The sequence below is a fragment of the Callorhinus ursinus genome, unplaced genomic scaffold (assembly GCF_003265705.2).
Source record: "Callorhinus ursinus isolate GAN/ISIS: 27379988/994484 unplaced genomic scaffold, GSC_fseal_2.0 scaffold21, whole genome shotgun sequence".
In the NCBI taxonomy this organism is placed as follows: Eukaryota; Metazoa; Chordata; class Mammalia; order Carnivora; family Otariidae; genus Callorhinus; species Callorhinus ursinus.
Genome location: NW_027397083.1, coordinates 14,184,062 through 14,204,701, shown reverse-complemented (window position 1 = coordinate 14,204,701; position 20,640 = coordinate 14,184,062). Strand labels below are relative to the sequence as shown.

The window sequence follows — 20,640 nt, the reverse complement described above, 5'->3', positions numbered from 1 at the left end:
ACTTAGTAATGCTCATTGCCACCATCACCATGACCAAAGGCTTTCCTAGAGGAAGTTGTGGCCAGGAACCCTGTGGTATGAGACACTCTCCTCTGCACTTGAGAAAGGCTAAGACTGGAGTTGTTTTATGGTTCTGCCAAACAGAAGGGAAAATATATACCGTATGGCCCTGCCTTATTTCCCCAGTTCCTTGTACCTAACAGACACTCAAAAATGTTTGGCTATATGGATCTGTAAAGTGGTGAGGACCACAGTACCTACCCCACGGGGACGCTGAGACAACGAAATAAGACAAGGTCAAGTAAAGCACATAGCCTGGCCCATACTGAGAACAGAGATGGTAGAAACTACTGTTGTGGTTTTTAATACCTGGATGCCAGTGGAAAGGTCTTATGTTTTGTAGAGAGGAAGATTTTATCATCTTCCTCTCTACAAAGGGTGAGGGACAGGTAGTGAATGCCCCACAAGGCAGAAGCCTTTAGAGAAAAGTGAGGGGGGCCTCTAGCTTCTGTCAAGGGGCTGGTGACGGTCTCCGGGCCCATGAAGGCAGGGATGTTTGTTCCCACCAGAAGTTAATTCGGCCTTGCTCTCACGTTCTCCCACACTTTGCATCCTCCAGTCTCTTCCCTCGGTGACAGGCAGCCCACCCCCCTCTAATGGATTACCTCTTAACCCAGAACCAAAATAAAATCTGCCTCCTGCATTAAGGCCTGCCTCAGTGACCTCATCTGCCAAAGCAAGAGCCAAGAGGGCCCTGTCAGGGGCAGGCAAGTGGAAGGAATTCTCAGTAAAACGATGGTGGGTCTGGCCCCCTCCACCCTGATGGGTGCTCCATCCTGAGCTCTTGGAGACAGGCTGGAAAGCTGACTGTGTGTCCTCACCTGTCCTCTTATTAACTACTGGAATGATGTCCATAATGAAAAGGATTGCTGACTCGCAAAACGCACCCCTAATATGCCAGCCACCAAGCATCTGACCCTGAATGGGGTATAGCAATGCTTTGGTTAAGAGGCCAGAGGCCAACACTTAGGTTAAGAAGCCCATGGAGCCCATCAGGGTTAATGCTAAAATGTGACTTCATCTGCGCAGACTCAGGTTCATCCAACAAGGAATGAATCAAACGAAAAGGAAATGTTTCCCCTGAATTATAAAACAAACAAACAAATACTTCGATAACTATATAAAGGCAGCTTTTCCTGTGTTCAGTAATAGTTTTTGCTTTTCAGATATTAATCTAAAGGGGATGGCATTCCTCTAAATACACCAAAAAGGACGTTAGAGATTCATTTCCATGTCAGGGAGGGAAATAGAGGGGAGACTCAGGTGTAAGGATGTGTATGAGAAGGCAGCAGTCCATTAGCTCATGGTCTTCTTTGGGGCTCCTCCAATTTCTGAAGGCTCTGGGCTATCCAACTATGGATTCCCCAGGACTCTTCCACGGAATTATCCCTCTACCATCCTCTCAAGCCATCTCAAGCCAGACTGCTCATTCTCTTTATTGCCATGTCCCTCTAATAAAACATCTAAATGATGGTCTGGAGCACCAGTCTCCTACATGACCCCCCGGGGACTGACATACAGCCTACCCCATGTTAAATGAGTGACTTCTGAAAAACCCCATGAGAAAAAGGGAGGCTGACCCCTAACACGATGCTTGGATAACCTGCCCTGGAGCTTCCAAATCCAGTTCCTCCCGGGCATTACTCCATTCATCATTTCTCACAGCCTCGTCTCTGGGCTGCCCTGGTTAAAAGGCTCCCCATCCATCATGCCCAATGTGGGTGTCTTCTCCTGGGATTTAGGATTCCTCTATGACAATGACATTGGCAGTGACTGCTTGTCCTGTTAAAACCAGATCCTTCTTGCCTGTACCTAAGTGCAGCAGTAAGCAATACTTAGTATCGGCAGTGATTTGCAAAAAGCAGTTCACAGAGGAAACTTAGGAAGTTGAAGGAATAATTTTCCTAAACCCTGGAACCCCAAGACAGGTGTGTCATAATCATCCAGTTTGTAGAAACTGGTGCTGTTCTCCTAGCCCCTTATCTGGAAAATCCCCTACTTTCTGCCAAGCTTTTAAATGGCCATAGCAGGGGAGGCAAAAGAGGGTATTACGCGAAGCGAAATAAGACCGAGCAAGACGAATAACCACATGGTATACACTCATATGTGGAATCTAAAAAACAAAACAAATGACTAAACAACAACAACAACCAAAAAAAACCAAAAAGCAGAAATAGACCTATAAACACAGAGAACAAACGGGTGGTGGCCAAAGGGAAGGAGGTGGGGGGTGGGCTAAATGGGCAAAGGGGAGTGGGAGATGGAGACACAGGCTTCGGGGTTGGCTAAGTCACTGGGATGAAAGGCCCAGCATAGGGAACACAGCCAATGATACCGTAGTAGCCTTGTACAGAGACAGACGGCAGCTACAGTGGGGATGAGCCTCCCATAACCTACAGAGAAAATGAATCACTATGTCGCACACCTGAAACTAATGTAACATTGGGTGTCAACTATGCTCAAATAAGAAAATTAAAAAAAAAAAAAACCCAATGGCTCCTATGATTCAATTCAGCGCCTTATGTGGATTATTTCATTCCAATCCCCACAAACGCTCTGAGAAATATGTGGTATTATTTTTCTGAACTTTATAAATGGGGAAACTGAGGCTCACTGGAGTGAAATGAGCTGCTGAAGGTCATCCGGCTGGTAAATGGTAGATTAAGAGTCAAACCAAGGTCGTTCTGCCCAGAGAGCCCAAGCTCTTCACCTCAGGATGTACCATCGTCACTACGGACAAAGAGGGCCCTGTCTTCCATAAGTTAAGGCTAAGCCCCACCCTTGGAACTGGGTAAAAGCCAGTCCACAATTCCATGTTTACGATGCCTTCCTCCCCTGAGAGATCTTGGGACAATCTGCACGCATCCCACCACAGCCCAGCATCTTCCGTCTGCGACGGGAGAGGTGAGCATGACCCACTGGCAGGCTCAGCACACTCCCACTGCATCAGTGTTACTGCTTCCATGAAAACCCCAAAGTTCCTAATCACTTATTCTGATGAGAAATGCGGTTGCCCCTTTGAAGCTAAAATATAAAGTGTGCCTCTCATCTGGGGCTCTTTCTTCCCAGTCCTTGGGACAGACTAGTGGGAAACCTTCTGGTGCTCCAAACCCCAAACGAATCCGGATTCCCCAGTGTTCTTTAATTGGTGGAAGCCGATTTGTTTTGTTCAAAGCACGTCAGAGCCCGCAGTGTGAGCATTGTGCCCCAAGATTTAGCCTGTTTCATCGTCCTTCATTAGGATGCAGGGGAAAGCCCGGGCATCGATAACTGGGCCAGGGAAACAAAGGCAACATGGAAACTGGAGCGAGGCGATGAATCCCTTGCTCTCCACTTGTACAAAACAAGATTCCCACCATTTACTCAAGAACTTATTTTGTCCTTGTGTCCTATACAAAGAAACAGGAAACTTCAGAGGAGGAAAAAAAAGTGGGTGGGGGGACCCGTGGTTTCTTACACGGTGGCCCAGGGAGGTTGGGGCCACTGAGGATGCTGGCAGGAGGCAAGCTTGACCCCAGAGCTGAGGGGGGGGCCACTCCCCATGTTTTGCTCTCAGAGGAGGTCACCTGGGAGCAGGGGAAAGTTGCTTCTCCTTGGGAAACAGCGGGAGGAGAGATCTGGGGTAGTAGCAATACGGACTGCACCGGGGACCTTCAGCCTCTTGAAGACCGAAGGAGCCCAACCTGTGTGGGTCACTTCTTCCTCTTCCTTTGCTACCCCAGGGAGTCCGGGAGCCAGACCTTCCCTCAGAAAACGGAAAATAAATCCATTTTCAACTTGACAAGAAGAGACCCTAGTCTCTCAAATGTGAGTTCTGATACTTATTTTGAGGACTGGTGATTATAACAGCTCATCTTGTAAACTGGTGAAACATTTTGGGGACCATTTTGCCAATACCTCTCCAAAGTTTAAATCTAGGATGCTCTGAACTAACAGTTCAACATCTAGGAACTTCTCTTACGAAAGTACCTCTAACATATGAATCAAGAAATCAGTGTTAGGATATTCATCTCTGCCTTCTTTATAATAATAAATTAAGTATGGTATCAAGTCCATCTTAAGGGATTAGATGAACATATATGATGGTATATGCATCCCTACAAGGGAATACTCAGAAAATCACTTGTTTTTAATGAGGTAAACCAACATGAACTGGCCTGGGGAAAACGTCCATGATGCAGGCACTGAAAACCACAAGTTAAAAAATTGCATGTATACTTTAATCCACTTTTGTTTGAAACACGGTTTCTCAACTTGGGCATGGCTGACAGTTGGGCCAGATCACTCTCTGGTCAGACTCAGCCTGGTGCCTTGCACAATGTTGAGCAGCATCTCGGGTCTCCACCCACTAGATGCCAATGACAGCCTCCCCCCTGCAAGTAGGACAATTAACAATGTTTCCAGATGTTTCCAAAGGCCCCTGAGAGCGGGAGTGGGGGCCAAAATCACCCTCAACTGAGAATCACTGGTTTAAAATACTGATTTATCAGGGTGCCTGGGTGGCTCAGTCATTAAGCGTCTGCCTTCAGCTCAGGTCATGATCCCGGAGTCCTGGAATCAAACCCCACATCGGGCTCCCTGCTCAGCGGGAAGCCTGCTTCTCCCTCTCCCACTCTCCCTGCTTGTGTTCCCTCTCTCGCTGTCTCTCTGTCAAACAAATATTTAAAAAAAATTAAAAAATACTGATTTATCAACAACTTAGGTTTGCACATCATAGGAAAAAAGTCCAGAAGGACTACAGTAACAGTGATTCCACTGGGAACCAGCATGGGTCAGGGAAAATAATGTTCTCTTTTTATTTGATACACTGCTGGACAATTTGATTATTTTTACAAGTATATCTTTCTTCTGTAAGTAAGCAGAAAATCTATTTCTATTCCAGTCCCACTCACATTCTTACATATATACCAAGAAAAGAATGAGAATAGTTTATATCAAGAGACAGGGAATCGGGATTCTCTTTGGAAAAGAGTGACAGGCAGATTTTACCTGGGAAGGAAGGTCCTTTGAGAGGACTACATAATAGGACATGATGACATGACCAGAGCTTGTCAATTGTTCATCTGTCGAGAACTGTGTCTGGGAAACTGAATAATATGGGAACTGTGGAATTCTAGCCTCGAATTTTGAAGTTGATGGAGACCAGTGCCTTGTGCTCTCTGCTTCAAATCCTTTATCTGCTAAAAGAAACATCCATCCACATTCTCACAAAGACTTCGGGAGGACAGACCACTAATGCAGCATCTATGGAGTGGTTTCCCCTCATCAGATTTGGTACAATTTAAATAAAAGATGGAATTCTCATTCATATTTGATTTGGTGCTTTTAAAGCGATTTTGTAAAACAAATGCCTAGTTCAATTTGGACATTTCAAGGTTTAGAGAATCCCAGAATACTTGAGCTTCTTGTTCATTTTGAAGCAATTTCCTCCAGGGATATTTTTCCAGTTCAGTGGTATACTCATGAGGAAAACAATAAAGTAAATCGTTTTTCCCCCCTTTTTGTTTTTCTAGCTAATAGACTACTCTAGAAAACCACTAAGGTTTGTTCGGAAATTACAAGGTAAACTGTCACAGCCAATTTTTGTAATGCTTCCCTCATTGAATTAGTTGGAACTCCTGCTGAATTTCCTACAAGAAAAAACAAATCTAAATCTTACAAAAAAATAATAAAACATTTGGTCCCCCACATGAATGCCAACAAATGATGTATCAGATATCCACCACCAATACTTTCACCTAGTTATAACAAGAGGACACTAAGGAAATTTTGGGTTTTGAATGACGTTTTAAAAAGTGGCTAGAGAAAATTCTCTTGTCCGTCTATGCTGGTGTTCTGAGACCAGAAGTGGTTTGAGACGGTTCGTGACTCAAGTTATGAATCAATTCATAATGACACATTTTACATTCTTTTTCATTATATATATTTGTTTTGTTTTGCTTTGTTTTCTAGATGGAATGACAATGCTGGAAAGTCCATGTTTGGCTTGTAAGCAACTCATTAATATTCTAGTCACAACTTTTGATCAATTTCTCTCCCTCCCGGACCTCCCATCCCTACCCCTGCCCTGATTTGACCCAGCTTCTTAAAGCATTTTGGCTTATTTGGTGATATTTTACTTCTCTCCAATTTCACCTTGCTTTTCAAAGCTCTAGTTATTGTGCAATCAGTTAGTTCATCAAGAAATTAAGCTTCCCCCCTCCCTTTTTTCTCCCTCTGAATTTAAAGGGTAAAGCTTAGGATTTGCCATTGTTAAGATTCCAGATTCACTCTATACACATATTTTTAAAACAAAGAAAAAGCAGCATTTCTCTTCTCGGCCTTGCACACAATATAGCAGGTTCAAACGAGACAGGAACCATGAAGCAGAACATCTTATTCTAAGCACCCAGCATAACCATGCTCAGGTCACCTGCGCCAAGCCAAAGCAAGGGATGCTTTCAGCAGAATGCAGTGTCACACTCGAGGACACCCTGTTGACACCATGGGTTCTGTCTGCCTTGTTTACAAGGAAAACTCATGAAATTGATTGAAAAATGGACGAACTTTATAGAATGCTATCAGACCAGGGCTCCTTATAGGATGACCCCAAAGTACCTACACCTGATAGTTACAAGTGGTTGTAGCAGATGCTGCTAGTGATCTGCCCTCAGATGACTTTTCACCGCTTCTGTGGGCCCCTTCCCCATCCCCCAGTCTAAGTTGTTTTGCCTCTATTGGCTTGCACCTGAGATCTCTTTGACTATTCAAGGGCTACTGGAACCACTTGGCCCACACGCATAGAAAATCAGGCATGTTCTCCTACTTACCGAGGGCAGCCCCTGGCCAATGGCTGATTGCAGGGGGGCCATGAAAGCCCAGCTGCCTTGCTATAAAGCCAGGACCCACCCAGAGATGTAATTCACATGCCAGATTCCACTGATGCTGGATTTTGCCTGAAATCACACCTTTGATTGGCTTCCCTCCCTTCCCAGCCCAGCTTCCTCACTCCCTTGCAGCTTCTCTGGGACCATGTCCTAATACATCACCTGCACCCACACTCGCCGCTCAGGATCTGCTGGGCAGAAACCCTACCTAGGCTCTTATCTGCCCTCCTTTGCCTTTTCCCGAAATTTTGAATCTGCCCGTTCTTTTGTACATCTCATTCCGTGCTGATAGCTGTACTTGTAGTCCATGACACCTGTTTCCGGTCTCAAATTTCTGTTAGGACACATGTCACACACAAGCCTTGGTTACCAGACACCCCTGAGAAATGACTTCTGGTCACGGTGTTGAGTTCCTCTGGGCCAAACGCTTCAGACCATACAACAACATCCTGGAGTCTATGAATGCTACCCTGGAGCAGAACTCCAAAATTCAGATCTTACCATGGACAGGGAGTTCAGACTGAGGGCCATGGGAGGTTCTATGATGGTAGCTTTCTACTGTTGGCCCTTCTTCCGTGTTTTTGAGCTCTGAATTTGAGGCCATCAAAGGCATATCTTTTTGAGGGGTATTTGCAGCAGGTGAGGTCTGGAAATGTCAACGGGAAGACCTGGGTGGTTCCAGATATCCTGACTCAGAGGCTGCCCAGCCCCAAGAACCACTTGATGGGATTGTCCACATTGCATGCCACCCTGGACAGATCATCCTAAACATCAAGAAACAACAGACTTCACAAATTCCCAGAGCCCTCTCCACGCCAGCCCCACGGACACCCTGACTCCCACTCCAGAGGCATACTCACGATTTTCACAGCGCTGCCCGGTGTAGCCTGCCAGGCAGGCGCATTTGTAAGATCCGGTTTTGTCAAGGAGGCAAGTGCCATCATGGAAACAGGGAGAAGAGGAACACGCTGTAAGAGAAAAGGCAATTTCCCTCAGTGTCACTGCACGGTGAGTCAATCTCTCCAAGCCTGGAGCCTTGATCAGAGTCTTGCTTGCCTCTTAAAGTCTTCTTCTTACAGTATTTTTACTTCTTTTATTGGATTCCTGCAACCATTGTTTGAAAATGCCTAAAACAGGTACATATCTGATGTTATGTGATATTTTCAAAGGCCCCATAAGTATGCTCCTATGGTCTGAAGAGTCTAAGCCAACACAAATAGGTATGCCACATGATTAGAGCAGAAGCATGCCTTTACCCCTCCTATAGGGACTCCAAGGGAGGGAGGCAGCCTCCGGGAGCTTTCGATCATCTTTTTTCAAGAAAGCATCCTGGGTATGGAGGGAAAGGAACTGGAAGATCTTCATGACACCGTTGAAAATGTACTTGAGAATTTCCCAACATGCATTCTGTAAACATTAGTCCCTGGAGATGTTGAACCAGATTTCTTTACTGCAGGACTTCTCAGAATGTTCCACGTCATAATTTGCACTGCATATTCCTCAGAACGCATATTAATGTCTGGCCTTTCCCAAGCCCATCTGACCTCAGAGCCTGCATCTTTACAGAAGACTGTTTTTCTACAGAGAACAACTTTGGGAAACAGTGGTCTGCGTGCTAATCCCTAACCCTACATTCATTTACCCTGATGTGGAAATATACCGCGGGCCCAGGTCCACAAGCCCGTACTGAGTGCTCGTCCTGTGTGAGGCACCGGAGTCGGACATTCTGCTTACCAAATCAGAGCTTTCTGACAAAAAATATACAAGGACTATCGCCTGAAGCATAAAGATTTAGTGTTAGGAAAGAGGAGAAAGTGTCCTAAGATGCTCCAACGGGTCAAAGTCACAACCCACTGGAATAAGAGAAAAGGTTTAGCAGAGGACGATGAATGGGGTACAAACCCTGAGGGCTGGGATTGGATGGGCAGGTGCGGAGGAGCTCACCTTAGCCGGAGGAAAAAACCTGAGTACAAGCGCACAACCAGGGTGTCTACGGAACGGGAAGGCTGCTATCTACCTGACAACACCCACCAGCATTTGCCAGAGTTCTCCGGCAGGGGTCAAGGAGCCCCCTTCCGAGGAGGAAGAGGCCCTCCTGGTCCTCCCCTCGGTCCCAGGGTCACGGGCTGGTGAGCCACTGCTGCTTCTCCCGGGCTTCCCTGACAGCCAGCCCTGCTGACTGCCACGAAGACCCCCACATGTGTCTCAAGTGTGACCCTACCCAGCCTTGGCTGGCCCTAGATGCCCAAGGGCAAGGGCCAGCCACAGGCTGATCACACCACAGCACAGCAACCCAGCCCCCCACATCCTCGGAAGGGAGCGGGCACACAGACGAGCAGTAACTGCGAAGAGCTCCCGTGAGACAGTCTACGGGAAGGGCAGGGGGGGCGGGGGGCGGGGAGCGTGTGTGTGCCAGCCTTGCCGCAAGGGCAAGGCTGCCGAAGGATGACCCCCCACCCCTGCCACCACCACCACCTTTCCTGAGGCTTTTGTATCACACGTTTCCATAGGAAGCCGTAGCGATCAAAATGCCACCACAACGCTTACTTGGGTATTTTTTAAAAAACCGAACTTGAAGCCTGAGCTTGGCTGGGAAAGCCAGATGCAGTGCAATCTCAGAGCAGCAAGAGCTGGGGGTTCTTCCCTAGGATCGCGCGTTTTGCTCATTTTGGTCCCATCCTACTTCCCGGTATGAACAGGGCAGGAGTTCAAGTCAGGCTTAGAGTTACTCACAAAGTAAGTGGCATTTACCACTGAGTGAAACACTTCTAGTGCCCATTTTGCAGATGCCAGAAGGAGGCCCAGAGAAGTAGGAGAATTTACCCCAGGTCACACGGCTTCATCTGCCCGAGCTCCAGAGCTAATGCTCTTAACCATTAGAGGCCCCCTGGGGGTGAGCCGTAGAGCCAACTGCTTTGTGACCTTGGGCAAAGGACTCAGCCTCCCTCTGCTCCAGCATCTGTACAAGGGCATCCACCATAGCTAAGCTTCTGGTGAACATTTCTGAAATATACCTTTTGCCATCTCTTTCTTCCTCCTCAATGTGCAGCTTGCTTCCAAGAACCCAGCTCAGCGGGTTTTAATCAGGCTGAGCAGGGAGAAGGGGAGGAGCACAGAAAGGAGAGGCCTGCCGGGAGTACAGCCATAAAATGCTACATTTGTCTCCGTGGCTGTTACCTGTGATCTCCTCAAAGATGGCATGGAAGCCATCGAAATTCTTGGAGCCATCTGAATGGAAGAGGATGTGGAGTGAAGAGTCCGTGCTCCGGATGGGAGCTGGCCGCTCATTGCCGCAGAAGCGCTTGATGATCTGGTCGCTGCTGCTGTCCCCATCACGGACCTCCACATAGTCATACTGGCACATGTAGTCAAACTCCAGGCTCAGCATGATGAACCTGTGGGTAGAGAGGGGGACAGCGGGCAACAGGTGGGCCCCGGACCCTCGTGCGATCCCTGAGCATGTTCAAGGCCAGATGATGAACAGGTCTCGGAAGAGTGGTGCCACTGGCCTGATCTGACAGAAAAAGGGTCCTGGACAATGTGAGGTCAGAAGAATTTCTTTTAGCCGAGGGATATGTGTGTGCTTGCGTGCCCAGGCGGAGGGAGTCCCTATTCCTTCAGAGCATCTCTGCACATGCTGGCCTCTCATCCAGGGGCATTTTCCTCCCAGACAGCATGGCTGGCTCCTTCCTATCCTCAGGCCTCACCTGAAATATTCTCTCCTCAAAGAGGTTTCCTTGACAACTCTTTCTAAAGGAGAACCCCTGTTCTCTTCATAATGGGTATATACATTTTAATTTATCTTATTTATCTTCTTGATTTTGTGAGAGAGAGAGAGAGTGTGTGTGTGTGTAGGCACATGCATACATGCCTATCTCCTTCACTAGGTAAATTTCTTGAGTGTAGGAGAGCACATCTGTCTTCCTCCACCATTGTTTGCATAGTGCCTAGCACAGTGCCTGGCATACAAAGATGCCAAGCAAATACTGGTGAATAGATGGTTGAATGGATACAACAGTAAAATTTTACAATTGGAGGATGGAAAAAGGACATATTGTCTTGCAAAACTCAATAAAAGAGCAAAATCTCTGCACATTCCTCTGTTTGATGGAAGGATGAGAAGACAATGATCTCCTGGGTAGCACCAATTCTTGCCCTAAAGAGTAGAAAAGGTAGCACTATATCAGAATTTCAGAACTAGGGGAGACCTGATAAATCTGTGATTGCCTAAAAGGGTCTTGGGTTTGGAAATACATGAATACATCAGATCCAAAAAGCAGAAGATGACCCCGAGCGTCCAATTCCAAGGGACAGGGTAGGAAGCAGCCACATCCCAGACAAAGAGAGGAAAAGCCACTTTTCAGGTAATTTCAAAGGGAATGCCTGGGTGTCAAGGTCACAGAATGTACATCTGTATCTTCTCCCTCATGTTCTGGAGAAGAATTAGGGAACAGACAGAAGAGCTCACAGCTGCCACCTGAAATGCTGGGACAAGGGCCTGTTTCTACCATTTTGGGTAAAAAGTTCAAGTGCCAGGATTAAACACTAGACCATAGTGACAATCAATATATTTTGAATACACTTAAAGGTCTTCCTAAAAAGAAACCTTTTAACTAGTATTTTACAAAACATTTATCACAAAACCTTTTGTAAGGGAGTGTAAGTCCCACTAATCATGCTTCGTGAAATGTGGTCTAACATCTAAGGACCGGACTTCTCATCTGGATGATGCCACTGCTAGCTCACTCTGGGCTTTGACAGATCCGTTCTTTCTCTGGATGTTAGTATGTCTGTCTGCAAAGGGAAAGAGCGGGGACAAGGCCACCAGCCAACAGAGACCACAGCTTTCTTCTGAAACCAAAATATGAGATATTGCAAGTTGTATTTATATCCGTACCTTCATTTGTTCATGTACTTAACATAGATCATGGCAGGCCTGTTCTGTGGCGGGCACTGTTCTAGGTGCTGAAAGCACAGCAGTGACCCAACTCGATCCAGCCAAGTAGTGGCAGCCCTAACAGGGAGGAGTTCTGATCTGGGGGATGAACAATAAGCAAGGAAACCAGAAAACAAGGTAATTTCATAGAGTATTAAGTGCTGTGAAGAAAATAAACCAGATAAGAGCATAAAAAGTGACTGGGGAGGATAAGGTTTTTATACAATGTGGTCAAGGAAGACCTCTCTGTGTACTTGATATCTGGGCAGACACTCACATGATGAAATAGAGCTAGCCATGTGAAGGTCATGAGGAAGAGAGGTCCAGGCAGGGGGCTCTGTGAGTGCAAAGGCCCTGAGGCAGGAATGAGTTTGGCGTATTTGAAGACCTGAAAGAAGATCAGGGATGCTGCAAAATGGAGTGTAAAGGGGAGAGTGGTATGAACTGGTGAGGGGTCTAGATTTTATTCCAAGCCTGATAGGAATGAGCAGGAAGGTTTTGACAACAGAATCATGATTGGATTTAGGATTTTAAAGGATCACTCTTGTCACAGAGGAGAGAAGACAGCAGAACTGGCAAGAGTGGAAACATGGAAGCCAGTTAGGAGGCCATGAGAGAATCAAGGTGAGAGATGATGGTGGTAAAAGGAGAGTAGTGGCATCAGAGTCAGAAGTGGATGGACTTGAGATTATTTTACACGTGAGAAGATAGATTTTGTGGGAGATAGAAAGATAGAAGGGGGGGCACCAGGAATGACCACTCACGTTTTGGTCTGAACATTGTACATGTGCATTAGTGTTTCTGTTATTATTATTATTATAACTGGCCAGCAGGTCCTGGTTTGACTGGAGGAAAAGAAATCTATATCTTTCCAAGCCTCCCTAGGGGCCTCTCCTAGGCATGTGTTGTGCTTGTCCAATCACTCCACCATTTTGGATTTTTGTTTTGGGAGAGATTTCCTTTGCATCCTGGATCTAGGAGAAGCTCCTCAGAGGACGCTAAGGGGACCACTGGCCTGGTTCCTAAGGTGCTGAAATAATATGTGGCATTTAACACCTGCCCTTATCATCCCTGGCAGACACCACCCGAAGCCCCTTAAGCAGAATGGTGTGGCCCATCAGGTGTTCCTTATGTTAACCTCCTTCTAGAAAAGTCCAATTAATGAGCCTCACTCCCAACCCCAGATCCTCAAGGAATGAGGAGATCAGTCACTGAGGGCCAGCTTTGGTGAGGAGAACTGAGAAGGGGATCTGTTTTACTGGATCCTTCCAAGGCAGAGTGCCATATGTTGCCCCTCCTGGAGGACAGAGAGCCATCTGAGGAGCCAACTGGAATGTGGAAACCTCCATTAATCCATCCAGAAAATACTTACTGAAAACCTGTACCCTCGAAGATTAGAGATTTCCATCACTGCCAACCTGCTTACTGGGCAGAAAGGAAAGAACTAAGTGGACAATGTCCCTAGAAATCCCAGAGGTGAGTGGGCCACACCGCTTCCCTAGAGAGGAAAAGGAGAGGTATTTGCCAGGAGAGAGGAGATATACTGGAGGCAGGGAGAAGTTCTTTCAACATTTATTCATGCAACCAAGGATCTATCAAGCTCCTATGGTGTGCGCTGCACCATCAAACATCTCAGCATGATGACATTTCGGCTGTTCCGGCACTAAGATGCAGCAGTGAACAGTTCTCACAGAACAGGACTCTCTTGTGTTGTTTATCAAGAGTTACAATAAAACTGGGTCTGTACTTTATACTATGACATAAATTAAATATTTGTGAGGACCCCAAAGCTCCATAAGAAGAAATGGCTTATCTTCCACACCAGGGAGAAAACTGGTTTATTTGTTATGGGGTGGTAGTTGTTTTCTGAGAACATTAGTGAAAGGAGCTGATGATGAGCATAAACCCCAATCTGGAGTATAAATTTCTTGAAGATTGGATCTGTGCCTTTTATTTCTTCCTTTTCCTCCTGTAGAACCCAGTCACTGGGTGAATAGGAAGACTTGGTAAAGATTTGTGGGTGGATAGACTGCTATTAGTATTTTGCTTTGTTGGTATTATCCTTGGGTCAAAATTACCTAAGCCCGCCCCCGCACTGTAGGGCAGTGAATGACAAATATATAATTGGCTATAGTTTTGACCAGGCCTTATTCCATGGAATCGCCAAGAGGTCAAAAAAAGGGGGGGCTCAGTACACTTCCTGCTTTTTTTTTTTTAAAGATATACCCATTTATTTGAGAGAGAGAGAGAGGCACGAATGTGTGAGTGCATGAGCACATGCAGGAGAGGGGCACAGAGAGAGGGAGAGAGAGAAACTCAAGCAGACTCCATGCCAAGCGGGGAGCCCTGAGATCAGACCTGAGCCAAACCCAAGAGTTAGATAGACACTTTCACCAACTGTGCCGCCCAGGCACCCCACATTACCTGCTTTTAAGAATAAACTGCTGATGGTTAGCCTGTGGTCACTAGGATCCAGGGCCCTCAGTCCTCTTACTGTGTTTCCTTATAACCCCAAACTCCCCAATTCTGACCCCAGCCCCTTACCTTAGCTGGATGATGAACCCAGGCTTGGCATGAATGGTCCATTCGCAGTGAGCATTTAGAGGGTAGCTCTCCAACAAAATCTGACCCTTGGAGGCTCGCAGAACCTGGCCACATCCTGGCAAGAGAAGATTGGGGCATGGAAATGGGAGTCAACGGGAAAGAGATGGTAGAAGTTCTCAAAGAGCCTTTGAACTCACCCCACACCCCTGAAAACAGAGTGGAGAAGGAAATTACTTTCTCAAGCACCTGGCAATCTAGGCAATTTGCATAGGTTAATTCACTTAATCCTCCCAACAGCTTGAAACAAAGGGAAGTAATATCACTCCAGTTTTCCAGCTGGGAAAATGAATAGCAAGAGAGTTAAAGAAATAGCTTGTCTAGCCACTAAGTGACAATGGCGCAGAGATTCAAACCTGTGTCTGAATTGAAAGTCCAAGCCACTCTATCATCCTGCCTCTCCAAGACCGCCATATGCCAACCTGCTGACTCTGCCCAAAAAGGCTTTGGAGGTAGACACTGCGGTCTTTGTCTGAAGCCTCAAACTGCACAAGACCCCTGGTCTGTGTGCCCTAAAGGTCCTCTACCCCACAAATATGACCCCAAAGCAACTCTTTCCTGACCCCTTTCCATCCAGTTAGAAAATCTGTGTCAATTTGTTCTATATGTAATTATGTAATAAATGTGTCCCTAACGCGTGACACCAAAAAGGGAACATGATCTCCAACCATTTGGACTAGATTACTGGTTTTCTGGGTTTTTTTTCCTAGCCCCCAACCCCTTTTTCCCAAATTCTTTTGAAAGCCACCAATCAAAAAAACATGCATCCAAGAAGTTCTCCTGCTTGAGGTGTGGGGGCCCAAAGCCCTCTTCCCTATCACCTTGGTTTCCCCGAGTTACCTCCAAAGAATCATCAAGAAAACCACTGGACTGAGTCATCATTAACTTACATCATATTTCCTAGTGTTAAGATAAGCACAGGTATGTAAGATGCATCCTAGTTTTACAAAAGGGTTTGGGGGTAAATGTCTCAAATTGGTTTTATAGGAAAAAAATTATCTGGGTCATATAAATAAATGATATCTCCTACCAGAATTGTCAAACTATAATCCATGGGCTGAATGTGGCTCACTGCCTGTTTTTGGACATAAAGTTTTATTGGAACAGAGCCATGCCCATTCTTAATGCCCTTTCTATGGTTGCTCTCCAGCTACAGAAGCAGAGTTGAACGGTTCTGACAGGAGATAGCAGGGCCCACGAAAATATTTACTATCTGCTCCTCCACAGAAAAAGTTTACCTAACCCTGCTCTGTACAGAAATCCAGTTTGACCTCATAAAGTTTGGATATGCAGTTATAGTCAGTAACCCCCCAAAAGTATAAATTCTCATTGTTTAAAAGAAAAGTATTAACATCAGTTGCTTCTGCCCCATAGCCGGATGATGGTGGTGATCTTTCTACAACGTTAGGAAAAGAGCTCAAACTCCGCTTTTGAGAAGCTGTGAGGTCTGAGGCTTGTTACTTTTGTGGAAACCACTGGTGGGTTGGTTGTACAAGTCCTGTCTTCATTTGGATTTTTACTGCTGCTCTCCTGGTCCGCCAATGGGAAGCACCACCCACCACTTTCCCCTGGGGTTTCTTGTCTCGCTTGGCCTCACTCGGCCATCCCTCTCTGCAGTCCATTTCCCCAGTATTTGATTCTCCACACAGCAGCCAAAGCCACCTCTTAAATAAATAAATCAGATCACATCACTGTCTCGATTCAACCCTCCAAAGGCTTCCCGCTATGCAAACACCTTCCTATAACGTCCATGGCCCTGCCTCACCGAGAGCCCAAACCCACCATCTGCCCAGTCTCCAGGCCCGCTCATCCGCCTCCTCACACAGCCCCAGCCACACCGGCCTCCCTTCTGTTCCCAGCTCTGGGCCTTACCCTTGCTGTTCCCTTAGCCTGGAAGGTTTGTCTTCTTCCACATCTTCCTTCTTTGGGGATTAAGTTCAACTGCCCTTTCTTCAAAGAGGTCTCCCTTGACCACCCAGCTACAGTGGACTTTGTGTCTCTATAGTAACTGTCCTTACTCTATTTTTTCTTTTCTCCATAACACATATCACTAATTGAAATTATCTAGCTTATTTGCTTACTTTCTTTAGAGGAGCTGGGACCTTTTCTAGCTTGTATACCCAGAATGGAACCTGGCATGTAGCAGGTGCTCAGTAAATAGCTGTTGAATGAATGAATGATGATATTATCAGCCAGGCCAGACACTGGCTGAAAGATTCACAAACATTCTCTCATTTAATGCTCATGAGAAAACTAGGAGAACAACGTTCATCTCCCCATTTCCCAGAGATGGAACACTAAGGATGTAAGAATTTAGTGATTTCCTCAAGACCAGATGGCCAGGAGGTCAAGACTGTAAGGGACTGTTTTAGCTGTAAAGCACTGGTTAAGAATGGAGACTTCAGGAGCGCCTGGGTGGCTCAGTCATTAAGCATCTGCCTTCGGCTCAGGTCATGATCCCAGGGTCCTGGGATCGAGCCCCACATCGGGCTCCCTGCTCAGCGGGGAGTCTGCTTCTCCCTCTCCCACTCCCCCTGCTTGTGTTCTCTCTCTCACTGTGTCTCTCTGTGTCAAATAAATAAATAAAATCTTTAAAATAAAAAAGAAGGAATGGAGACTTCAGAGCCCCACTGCCCTTGGTTTGAGACTCAGCTTTATCTTCACCGGCTGTGTGGCTTTGGGCAAGTTACTTCCTCTCTCAGAACCACAGGAAACCTGAGTCAATCATCTACTTCTTATGATTTTGTGAGGCCTGAATTAGATTATGGGTGGAAAGCCCTTAGCAGAGACATCAGTAAATGTTAACTCTTGCTGGTTGATGGCAGAGCAGGGATTTGAACTTGGATCTGTCCAGTACCAACGCTGGGTCTTGCCTGGTACATTCAACTGTCTTGGGGGCTTACTGATCCAGCCCTGTCCCATACCATTTTGAAGCAGCAGGATTCTTCCACCCCACCGGAGAGATACATTGAATCTCTCCGCTTTCCCCCTCCCAGTCCCATTTTCTGAAGTGCACGTTCCTTCTTCCTGCACACCTCACACGCCATCGCCCTCATCCGCCCATCTGCTGGCTACGGAAGTGATCTTTGGGTGTGAGAGACAAAAAAAGAAATCTTCCTGCACAGCCTCCACCCTTTGGGAACTGGCAGCTTCCCAGCCTGCAAGGTGTTAAATCCCAGCTCCCACTGCAAACCTCCTGCAGGGACCCCAAGTTAGAACCAGCAGCAAATGCTGCCAGTCTGCTTCCCTGCAAATGGAAGCTGGTCTCAGACAGCAGGGAAACTGGACCTCTCCTCATGTCCTGGGGGAGCTGGTGCCCATCCCTGTCAGGTGCCCTTGGCAGGACCATTCAGGCTTTAGCCAGACCCAGGATCTCATGCGGCCTCTGCAGAAGTTAGGGCCACCATTCCCATCCAGGTGCTGGCCCCTGGCCATGTGAGATGCTAGACCCCTTGTTCCTGCAGGCCCGGGGCTGTCCTTCAGAAGTAGCCAGGATTCCAAAGCACATGCCACAGCTCAGTTCTTCACGATGTTTTCCTTCTCACTCCAGGTGGGGAAGGGAAGAATTGGCCCCAAGATGGTGGACAAGTTCCAACCAACCAGATACAAAGACGCCACTTCTCAGAAATGTGCTTGGGGGAAGGGTATGAGGCACCAGGAAGAGGAGGAAGGAGCCCTACTCCCTTCCCACATCAAGGGGCTCCTTCAGCTCCCTGTCCACTCTTGCCTCTTCTCGGGGAATTGGCGGGTCCGGGTGCAGGGCAGACTAAGTGCACCTCTCTGTCTAGGGCAGAACAGTGAACACAGCTGAGTGTCCCCGCCAAGGAAGTACTGGTGGCCAACCAAGCAGGTGGTCCTGAGTCTGAAAGACCAGAGCAGGCAATGGGCCCAGAAACGTGCTCAGATTCCCTGACAATGTCTTGCTGCGGGGGAAGTGGGGCGTGTGCGTGTGTATGTGTGTAGGGGGTTTTGCCAGGGAAGCCAGATTCTCCCCTGGGCTCTCAAATCCTGGACTCATCTCCAACCCTACCACCCCCCGACCCTTCTCTGTTGCTACAAGCCAACATAGGAGAGACAGCTAGACAGACCCTGCTTCTGTAGAGCCGAAGGGAAATCTCCATTAATTTCTAAACTGTCAAGAGAGCTGGAAGGTTCCCAACAAAAATGAACACCCCAGCATTCAGACAAAAGTCTCGCTATCTCCAGCATGGGGGATGGGGAGGGAAGAGCAAGAGACAGACACAACACACTTTAGAGACGTGGTTGGGTCTTTTTTTGTTTTGGTTTTTTTTTTAAACTTTCCTCTTAGGGGTGGTGAGGGGGAAGGACTAAAGAAAGCAAGCATTCAGCCATAAGAGACATTTGCATTTCCTTCCCTCCTTCAGAGACGACTTGGAAGCAGGACTTACAATGATTAAGGGGCAGTTCGTGAAGCCAGGCTAGGTCCACACTGCCATTCAGCCTTTTACTAGCTGTGTGACCCCAAACAAGTTCTCCAGATTCTCTACACCAGGCTTCCTCATTGGAAATGAGAATAATACTAGTACCTTTCCACCATGTTGCTGTTTTCCTTTTTCTTGTAAGGATTAAATGAGATAGATATTTATGTAAAGCAATTAGCACAGTACCAGATACATAAAATGCTCAATAAATGGCAACTGATGGTGTTATTTCTCTCGAGTCTTGTCTGGATCTGAGACACTATTTTGGCACCAGACTCACGGGGGACATCCCATGTTCTGACCCGCTGTTCCACGGCTCCTAGGAGCCTCCTTACAACACTGGCTACATCCCTAAACCCATCAGACACTGGAGCCCACACACGGATGTCAGAACAAAGACCTGGATGAGGACATGCGGATGACCCACATCCCGGGCCAGGAGCTAGAAGGGAGTTCACACCTTCCACGTGACTTGGTTCATCCTACCATGCCCTGCTAGGCCCCTAAACAAGGACTCGGAATGTGGACCGCAAGTGCCTCCCACATGGAGAGATGATTTAGGACAGAGGATGAGAGATGGGGCTCTGAGGCCTGGCTTCTGAAATGGCATCTCCCCTTTGCTACTTACAAGCTGCAGGACAGAAGGTAAGTTACTTAACCCTTCTGTGCCTCAGTGTTCTCACCTATAAAATGGCTCTGATGAGGATCGATGACAGTATGTGAAGGACTTAGAACAACGCCTGGTTCGTAATAAGTGCTAAGAGATGGCTTTTATCAGGGGCTCAGGTCTTAACCCAGAACAGTCAGATGTCCAGGAATAATTCCATGGCTCACCCTATGATATGGCCTATAATCCCAATTAATTTGATACTTGACAGTGATTGTTTTTTTCATTGTTTGCCTCCCCCATGATGTGAGAGCAGGGACCTGTCTGTCTTGTTCGCCCCTTTACAGGCATGGAGCAGGTGTTCCGTTAATTGTTAATTGAATGACTATGCCAGATAAAATCAAACATCTCCCTGCTCAGTTAAACCATTTTTAAAGACCCTCCTCTTTGCCTAAAGTGGTCTGTCCACTCAGGTGAAATAACTGGCCAGCAAGAAAGAGCATCTACCACTTTGCTGCAGAAAATCTGTCCCACCCAAAGTCATCAGAATCTTCGCAAAAACAGCAGAGAGATAATGGAGCCAATGCAACTCAAAAGGGGCTTGGGTAGCACAGAGAATTCTGATTTCTTCATAAAAAAGGGCTTCAGTTTGGTTGATTTCTATTAAATTTGTGTTTAAGTTCCCTGATCCTTTCTTCCATTGTGACCAATAGGCTGTGAATCCCCACCAATGAATATTTTAAGATTTCAGATAGTATAGTTTTCAGTTCTGGAATTTCCATTTGGTTCTTTTTAATACTTTCCAAATCTATCCTGAAATTTCTCATCTCTTCTTCCATTATACCTTTTCTTATAGAACCTTTAGTATATTTATTTTAGTTATTTTATTTTTTATTTTATTTTTTTAAGTAAGCTCTACGCCCAACATGGGGCTCAAACTCATGACCCTAAGATCAAGGGTTACATGCTCTACCAACTGAGCCAGCCAGGTGCCCTATTTTAAAGTTTTTTTAAAAAATGCCTTGTCTGAAAATTCCAATATTTGATCACGCATGGTCTATTTCTTTTGATTGATTTTTTTCTCTTGACTGGAGGTTATATTCTCTTGCTTCTTCACCACAGAAAATA

The 20,640-nt window shown here is 46.5% G+C and overlaps 1 protein-coding gene across 8 annotated transcripts in view; it reads right to left on the bottom strand.

Moving 5' to 3' along the window:
- The window catches only part of PAMR1 (peptidase domain containing associated with muscle regeneration 1), a 71,961-nt gene that overhangs the window by 20,187 nt on the left and 31,134 nt on the right, over positions 1-20,640 (bottom strand). For all 8 annotated transcript variants that reach the window (XM_025878545.2, XM_073904755.1, XM_073904757.1 and 5 more), the window contains 3 exons: positions 14,407-14,521; positions 10,104-10,321; positions 7,787-7,894 (listed from right to left, as the gene is read on the bottom strand). In XM_025878545.2, the coding sequence (XP_025734330.1) occupies positions 7,787-7,894; positions 10,104-10,321; positions 14,407-14,521 (441 nt within the window). The remainder of the gene's footprint in view (positions 1-7,786; positions 7,895-10,103; positions 10,322-14,406; positions 14,522-20,640) is intronic.